The sequence below is a fragment of the Varroa jacobsoni genome, unplaced genomic scaffold, assembly GCF_002532875.2.
Source record: "Varroa jacobsoni isolate VJ856 unplaced genomic scaffold, vjacob_1.0 scaffold_1327, whole genome shotgun sequence".
Lineage (NCBI taxonomy): Eukaryota > Metazoa > Arthropoda > Arachnida > Mesostigmata > Varroidae > Varroa > Varroa jacobsoni.
In genome coordinates, this window is record NW_019214229.1 from 210591 (window position 1) to 219907 (window position 9317).

The window sequence follows — 9317 nt, forward strand, 5'->3', positions numbered from 1 at the left end:
CTGAATGTTTCATAATTATTATCGTTATCAATAATATTATTATTATTATTATTATTATTATTTAATACGACAAAGACAGATAACCTTTCAGCCTCTGCCCTGATGGGTCGTATGCCACTTACTTGTCACATTCCGCCGACCGCTACATATTATTATTATTTTTATCATTTCATGCATCTCCCTCTTGTTACAGTCATATCAATATATCAGATCCTGCAGTTTGTCCTGTTGATGCTGCGTTCGCACTGCGTGCAGGACCGTCGCATTGGGTCTGCTGCTGAAGGTGTAAGCAATAGCCTTCTTATTCGCTCACTTCCGAGGGCAACAAAGTTTGTTTGTCGAAAGATCGAACAAATTGGCGGAGGCCGTCCTTCCTCTGGACGACATAACCCCATCACATTCTTCATTATTATCCTTTTATTGTCATGGCTATTATTCGGCAGTCTTCCGAATGGTTGCTAGGGGCACTAATGGGAGTGACTAGACTAGACTAGATGGATGGAACGACGGACCATTTAGAAGAACCGAGCAACTACATTTGCTATCCATAATAATAACGGTAAGAACCATAGTAATAATAACAGAAGTAGGAAAGCCTCCGCTTCGAGGTATCAATGGTGAAATACCGTGCTGCAAGTCGAAAATAGGATAGATTCTTGTCAAAAAAACAATAGATTTTAGGTAATTTTGATTCATTACTTTACTTGCTACGTCTCATAATCACGCTGTCGTATTATGTTCGCATTACTCATATTGTTATGTGATAATCGTTAGTATCTGCCCTCGCGTGTACCCCTATTGCGGCGATGATTTTGTCAGAGGTGTTTCCTGTCAAAGCGAACTCAACGCGTTCGATATTTACTGTTAACTGTTATTTTTTCGTTCAATATTTTGCGCTCATTTTTATTTTTTTTCCACTTCCTCATAATCTCATCCTACGGTTGCTTTTCGAACGAGTTTTGCTAAGATCATACAAATTTATCATTTCATTATCAGAAATCCATCGTCTCGTTGGCTTGATCATTTCGTAATTCATGACCAGTTGCTAACAGGCTGTCGAACATAGCAGCATGGACACAAAGTCACGATCTAATACAATAATCTACTACGCTTCAGTGTAGAACGTTTTTCTGGCTAGAGGACTGTTATCCATTCCTCATACGTAGGTGACAACTACATACACATTTAACCTCGCTGTTTTCCTACCCGCTCTGCAATGTACTAGTTTTGTCATCGTCAAGCTGAGATTATCGGGTGCCATTTCCGATTTCATTGAGACGCTAGTTAATCAACTGTCACGCACGGCCCGACCGGGTCCTGTGTTACGTACGTCCGAAACAAACCGACCTCCCGGGTGATTAAAACAGTAGCGTCTTATGAATTTAAAGTGATCATTTCGTTCGCTTGAACCGTACGTTATTATCGATAGGTGCATAACTTTGTTGGCCACTGCAACTGATCATAGTAGAGACCCTCTTCGAGTGCGTCGAGACTCTGTCGGACAACGGCCTAGCCCAAGTAGCAGGATGACGATATCAGCGACGATGTCTTTCGGGCCTCTTCCTTTTCAAGCTTTCTAAATGGTTCCTGACGGAAATACGTTGTATTGGCCGAAATGTATTCGATGTTTAGGATACGCCACTGATGCTTACATTTATCATCCTCTTTTACTCGATATGCCGCTTCGAACAGTTCTGGCAAGTAGCAGGGACGCACGTCACAGCGTTTTCTATTCTTTCCAGATCTGTCGGCAGCACTGTCTCCGTGACGAGCGCCCGTCACGTATTCGTGACTTTTTTCAAGTGTGGGCTAACACAACTGTGTACAACACGGGTAAATTCTAATAAGTTGTATGAATGAGCGTTTGCCTGAACGGACTCTTTGGACTGGAGCTACTTTGGTCATTATACTAAATTAAAACACGAATTCAAGGACTGTAAGAGTTAGACTCTAAATATATTCCCCTTTTCGTAATTTGTCCGTTCAGAGGCGTCGCTTGAGTTGCTCTTGTAGTTTGGCATCACGAATGGGACGACTAAACGCGGCTTTCTCTCATGGCCTTGGTTGTCCTGCTTCAAAGTTTGGCGTTCGAGATTTGAACATCACGAATTCGACAAGATGTCGCAACCGACTGTTGCCTACGATCAATAGAGATCACCCTGGCCATCCATTCAGTCATTATTCATCTTATAATCATCATCAGAATCTTCACTTTAATAATACTCACGTTCTTCACAGTGTTATTTACTGCAATGTATATGTGTATGTATGTGTATATATATATATATATATATATATAATCGTGATATATGTTCACTCTAAAAACTTGGCAGCTTTCTTCGTGTGTCCATGTAATTTCATCGTCATCCTTGGGTTCATAATGTGTGTATTTGTTACTTTATGCAATAATAGTTGTTGTTGTATGAATTATAAATAATAGTAATAATAATGATAGTAATAAGACTTTTCTGATTTCTTCATGCATCATCTTTTCTTACCCTCTCTGTGTTTGTAAGTACCTGTCCTGTGTTGACGTGTGTTGTGTGACGAGTATAAGCACCTAATTCAAGGTAAGGTCATTCTGTACGCTGGCCGTCACTCTAATGATAGCCAGCGAACCCTGACTCGACTGTACATACAAGCACTCCCATAGAGACCTGATGAGAGTTAGTTCAGTCACATCGATTTCATGAACTCCTCATGAAGTTCTGTCTTCAGCGTTTCAACAGCACTTAGATATTTGTTATTTCAAGAAACAGCATTTAGAGCGTTGATAACATTAAGAACGTTTCCTGTCACAATTGGTATTACGTTTATATATTACTTTTTATTCCAATATCAGTATTTCAATGATCGCAATAGCATGATCTTGAGTTCTGCTTGGTAAAAGTGCGGCAGCTTTTTGCTATCGGCATATCCTGCGATGGCAGAGTTTGTATATAGCATTTGTGCTTGCTGTATACGTTGTGCATGTTCACATGTTATTAAGCTTAAGGTATTGTCACATTGGCATTGTTGGTGTCGTAAGTTAAATACTTATTTATGTTTTATGTATACTTTATCTCTTATCGTTAAACCTCTATTTCGTTCTCCTTTCTAGGAGTTGTCTTAGCAGATCTTGGGACAGTCAGAACGATTTAATTGCAAAGGTTGTTGTCGATCTTTGTCTTTTTATGTTGTTGCTGTTAACTATGTTTTTTGTTGTTGTTCCTATTGTTGACATAGTATCAGTGTTTCAGAGAATAGAAAAATGAGCTTTTGTTTTGGTTTGTATCTTATTTGTGTCGCCTTGTCGAGCTGAACGGATGTAAGGCCCAGCCGGGCGCGGCAGCGGGGGCCCTACGAGGCCTCAGGTCCCCACTCGCGCGCGCCAGGCAACTCAGCGGCCTACCGATAACCTGGAGTGCCGCTATGCCGAAGATGGTCGTTTCGGTTCGTGTTTCATTCAGATTCAACGCATTCCACCATTGGATGGTCTTTCACCCGCACCACTTGCATTAGCGGGGCCGGGAGGCAGGGTCCTACGTTATGATTGTGCGACTGCACGGTAGCGCTATGCAGAAGTTCAATTCGAGGTGAAGCGAGCTTGAGGGCTTCACATGCCGCCGGCCCCGTTGCAAATAAGTGTAGTAAGCTTATGTACGTATAAAAGCGACGGTACACGAATAGATAGACATACACATAGACACGGGACAAGTCACGGGACGGGCATTAAAGGAAAGGTAGACGTGCAGTCTGTTGGTCATTGAGGCCGACCAGATGGATGGCCGCCAATTGTTTGGACAAGCATTTTGTAGAAAACAGATTATTAGAATTCTCATAGTTATTTGTCCTGTAGCAGTACCAATTCAGAACGATGAGACTGCCCGTCAACCTGAGTGGATCTAGACATGTACACACAAAAATATAAACACACCGAGAAGGTAGGAATAAAGACACCGAAAACCAAGAGACTCTCACAACTAGAGAATAGATTGCCGAGGGCCAAGCGAGCGCTAAACACGCATACGCTTGGCGTTGTTTCCTACAGCACGCAAGTCCCTACGCAAAAGTTTGGTGGAAAGCTACCATGGGTTATTATTGCACAGTGTTGTTATTATTATCATTATCGAAGGGAAAAAATTTTACAGGTAGCTAGAAGTGGTCGATGTTCTAAGACAAGGACATCAATCCTTTAAATATTGACAGTTACTAGCAGATTATTAAAGATACGTACATCAATTGAAATGTTATTTAGTTAATAGTTAAGTGGTTAGTTAGTTACACACGAATGTAGAACTGTTGGCTTATCGACACTTTGGCCTTGTCAGCGGGGGAATCGTCGGCGTCAATAACGAGGAAGCCGCGATTGGCCAGCGGAAGCAAAAGATCGCAAAAATACGCTTCGAGACATCGTCTGAATATTGGTCAGCAGAGAGGGATGGTCAGATATCGCAGAGGTAAGCGATGCCTTAGTGCTGGCTAACTTTCACCCCAAGTTTCCGACGCCTCGGACACACCGGCTGCGTCATCGGTACGCAACGACGGTACAACATCAAAACGGCTAGACAGAGACTGTATGTACATGGATAGGCCCGAGGGTGGGCCGCCACAAACAGGCTATCGTCATCTGATGCTGTTCAGGCCTGTTTATATTGTTTTTGAGAAGTGTGTGAACCAGAAAGAGCAGAAATATCAGCCACAAGGGCGCTTGGTCACTCCTATGAAACTTCTTGGGCAGCGTATCTTTCATTCCTGTAATCTCTTTTTTCTCTCAGCATTATTATTATTTTTATGTTCACTTCGAACGCAATCTGAACCCACATCAAGGACCATTGGCAGAACTCGTTAATGTGAGTTGCATCCTGAGCAGGCATTACGATTCCGCTGGATCTATGTGTGTTTTGCGGAAGCAGAAGTTAAACGAAGCTAACAAAAGAGACGCAAACGAAACCGGGAAAAGAGAACTGAAACAAAGTGGGCGCAGGCTAACGCCTTACCTTGAACTGCGAAACGGCCGATTTCAGGCCCGTCTCACACTACGAAGCGGTAGGCGAGCCGAGAGCTCGGCGTCTCTTCTGTCCTCTTCTCATTCATCCAAGTACTCAGGTGTCGTGTGTTTGTCAAGTACTCAACACAAGGGATCTGACGGTCGGAAGTTGGTGCTCAAGGAAGGAACAAAGTGGAATGGTGAGGAATGCTTGAACATTAACGTCATGTCATTTGTTTGTGTTATTCAATCTGTGAGTCATCAATCAGTCATGATTACATTTAATCAGTCAGTCAGTTAGTTAGTTAATGAAAGGTCGTATTTGTAGAATCTGTGGCACTTTCAGCAGTATTCATAGTTAAATTGATAGTCGTTGTTAAATAGTTTCGGTTAATAGTTAACTGTAGTAATAGTGACTGTTATAGTAATAACAATACTGGTTCGTTTGTGTTTCGCGATGTACATTTCTTGTCATCGTGACTCGTTCTTTCTCGTCTCGTTTTATATTCCTGTATTGTTTCTGTTTCTATTGTTCTTTGTTGTTGTTGTTGTTGTTTTCAGTCAGTCATTACTATGACGGATAGTCGCTCTCATCCTAACAGTGCTGGCGTGGCAAGGTTTTTTTCGTTGCATTACTACACGTGGTAATAAATAATTGTAGGTGGTCATTAGTAGTGTAAATCTTGTTTCAGTTGTTCATGCTCTTGTCGAGGCACAGATGTCTTGCTGGCAGGCAGGGATAGTGTTGTTGCGCGCTGAAGTATTGGTTGTTATGGGCGAAGATGAAAATTGTCTGTTTGGTAGAAGTAGGATTATCGGCTTCCCACTTCTACCGCGTCTCCCCTTTTGTTCTCATCGAGGTTGGAGACCTCTTGTAAGTTCTGTCGATGGCTATCGGGTCGACCGCTGGGCTTGCTGACAAAACGGAAAGGGTCAACTCGACATTATTTGTTGGCATTGATCTTGGTACTGGAGTTCGGTTAGCGTTGCCTGAAGTAAGATTTTTCGTCATACGTTATGCTTAGCGTAACATTTGCTTGACGCTGCAGGTTGCTTTGAAGGCCGTGATTTGTTCCATGGCTTCGATAATGCAACTGCAACAAGGCGAGAGGTGGCCAGAAAGCCTCGTCGAACCCACGTCTTTCTCCATTTGTACCTATACGAGCTGATGTTTACATCAAGGCACAGCTATTTATAGGTCTGGCTCGTATGATTAAAACTTTTCGTCACCATTATTACTATTGTATTTGTTTTTGTCAGTTCTACTTTTTTGTTGATTTTAGCATTGGGCGTGGGTTATCGCGTCAACTCGAACCGAGCAATGCATCGTACGTTGGAAAGATCCTAGTTATCTTGACCATGACACGCAATCAGACGACGTCGGACTGGTGACATGGCGTGAGAGAATTGACATCACTCGAATGTACACTTCATATACACCCATAGATAGAGCTACGTTAAACGTTATTACAGCGGCCATAAAGGGTTGCTTTGAAGAGAGTTAAACACGTTTGATATACGCGGTGCTTATAGAGATAATTAGAGAGTTTATATAAAAAGCAACACGCCTTAGAGGCAACTATTTAAAATTTAACTGCTAGATAGAAAGATAAAGCTGCATTGTCGCTCTAAAACTGCTTGTTGATCGAATAGGTAGTTAGTCAGTCGATCGCAAACGACATGGCAACCGTCCAGAACGAGCCCGAACGGCTACGCTTGACATTGTGGATCATTATAAAGACCCTTCGCATACGAAACACTTTGCACGGCTCAGGCAAAGCTGTACAATCTAAGGCTGAGAGAGTAGACTGAGTGAATTGAATCAAATCGAAAGATAACATCTATCGATCTGTTCCGTAGGTGTTTCAAGATTTCGAGACTTCTCGGCTGCGCGAACCATCGCGATCAGCAGAATAGCGAGCAGCACTGGCAGCGCTGTTTGTGCGCCTGTCGATCCGGGACCCTGTGTCGACAACTAGTACCGTGTTCATGTCTTCTCTATCAGACAAGATCAGGTCAGACAAGTGTTGAGGCGCAGATCCGGAGTAGCGGTTGTGCAGTTTCGAAGGTTTGTCTTTCGGAGTCGCCGGTACATACATAAAAGGCATATATTAAGGCATTGAGCGCTGCATTACAGAGTAATGCCGTGATTGTAGCAATTTCCGAATTGGTGGTTATAGACGTCGACAGACTATAATAATGTCGATAGACATTATCGGAGACGACGTAGCGTTTGTACGCATTTTAAGTATCGCAATTGCCGCAATACTGTAGAGAAATAGCTTGAAAAATTAGTCAGCAGTTTTAGTCAGTATGGATAGTTAGTAAACAACGTAGATATCGTTACGTGGCTACAGGGGGGTTCGTGTGATATTTCACATAGACATTTGATGATGTCGAAGACTTTGCTGTATAGATAGCTTCGTAGAAGTGCCTGACAAGCTGGAGTTCGTAACATCTCGGCTGGGTCACATTGGGACAATTCACAGGGCCTCCTTGCCTGACTCTCTGGCAACTTACATCTCTCTTCTACCTCATTCCATTCGCGTTGCTGACTCTCAGCCGAGGTCCCGGTTTGCGTATCCACTTCGCAGTGGCTGCCGTGCGTCCTGTCTTGAACAGCCTGCATCGTCAGCGCAGCAATCCGTGTGTCACTAACGATTGCCTCGGGCTCACCGGCCGCTACAACCTTTGTAGCAGTAATCGTGGCAGTAGTTATAGTCGTGGTAGCTGCGGCAACACCTGGGACAAGGTGGAAAGACTGAGCAAAAATGGCAATAGAAGAAAAATGGCGACCCGAGCCACTGCGCGAATGGCAAATTACACGCAGGGAGCTGCATTGGTCGATGGCTTTGGTGTGCTCACGGCCTAACAGTCGTTTGGCGCTAGGGAAGAGGCGATCCTTGCGAATTTTCATTCTCATTCGTTTTTTGATCAATGGTTATTTTAAGAAAATGAGCACTCTAGTTTTACCACAACCGATGCTGCAGAACTGACAGCTGAATGGACGAGTAGGCAGCAAACGTGTTAACCTTTTAGGTTAGGACACTCCGATGGGGCTTCCGGCGCTGCTAGTCATCATTGGTACTACGGCCTGACGACGACACCAGCCCTGAGCTGTTGTTGCCGCTGAGCAGGAGGATTTTCGGTTGCATGAAAGTCCTTTAGGGCATGACTAGCCGATCGAACGGCTGGTCAAGGAGGTCCCTGTAGAAGACAATCCCGGTTTAAATGACAACGTCTCAATACTCAACGGTGCGTAGAGGTCCCGACACCACTTCATTCACGGTGGAATTTTCGTCGGTGGGCTTCGCACGTCGATGGCCGTAAATTGCAAAATAAACTGTGGCGTTGGTGGTTCGGCCTGTTCTAGCTGTTACCTTCGCAACGAATAGGATCTCATGGGCATGTTTTGTTGAAATGAACGAGTTTTGCAAAGAGTAGATTGTGCATGTAAATATTCTGCTGTTCTTAATCGCCTCGAAGGTGTTGTCGTTATCCATGGAACTATGGCGTTATTCAGGTGTTAAATAGGTGTGCTGTTATTTTTGTTGGCAAACTTCCCCGAGTTCGGAACAGAATGATGCCGGGCGGCACCGCGAACGATTGGTTTCGTTTTCTCAGTATTGTACTTGGTAGAGTAGCATATGTGGCAACAGAAGTGTGATATGAGTAACAAAATGAACAACAATAATAATAGCATCTTTAATATGATTAGTACTAATTGTTTGTTTGTTTGTTTGTATCTATTGATTACAATATGGTCAATAGCATTCTATACTTGATTAAATTACTTTTATTATTATTATTAAGCATCTCCTCCTGTGGATCATTTGCTGGATGGAAACGCTATGGTGGTAACACCTTGGCTAACTGGCAGTTGATAGAAAAACGCTCATCAGGACTAACAAAATGTTTCGCTTGAGAACACTCCGCGACTAACAGAGATAAGCGCGCAGATTTGTTTATAAAGCGCGCGATACTTATAAACAACACAGTACACTCTTTTTCCTTAAATGTTTTTTGAACACTTGATTTCAATCAGTCAATCAGACAGTCGATCAGTTTGTTGTTAATAATCATCAATCAGCCTAAGCTATTAACCAGTCAATCGAGCAGCCATTGATCATTAATCGAACACTAAATCATCATCCATCAGTCTGTGAAGAGTTAGCTCATCAGAAATCACCACAAATTACGAAACTCGAGTTAGGAGTTGTATAGCACGAAATCTCAATCTTCCAAGAGAAATGCATTGATCGATCACACTTCTAACGTTATATTTCAAATGACTATCCCAGTCGTCAATCAAAATCAATCAAATTATCAATTGTTGTGCTTTATATAT

The 9317-nt window shown here is 42.9% G+C and overlaps 1 protein-coding gene across 3 annotated transcripts in view; it reads left to right on the plus strand.

Moving 5' to 3' along the window:
• LOC111268882 (uncharacterized) overlaps positions 1-9317 on the plus strand; it is a 24843-nt gene that overhangs the window by 3898 nt on the left and 11628 nt on the right. The window contains exons 1-4 of one of the 3 annotated variants that reach the window (XR_015314393.1): positions 1-3639; positions 4311-4439; positions 4810-5169; positions 5531-5626. The exon at positions 1-3639 is cut by the window's left edge and continues 3898 nt beyond it. Coding sequence is in view for 1 of the 3 variants with exons in the window: in XM_086971849.1 (XP_086827975.1) it covers positions 3600-3639; positions 4311-4439; positions 4810-5169; positions 5531-5553 (552 nt within the window). In the remaining 2 variants the exon portion in view is untranslated. Of the gene's footprint in view, positions 4440-4809; positions 9284-9317 lie in introns of those variants that run through there. The other 2 variants (XM_086971849.1, XR_002685437.2) reach the window with 2 other exon arrangements.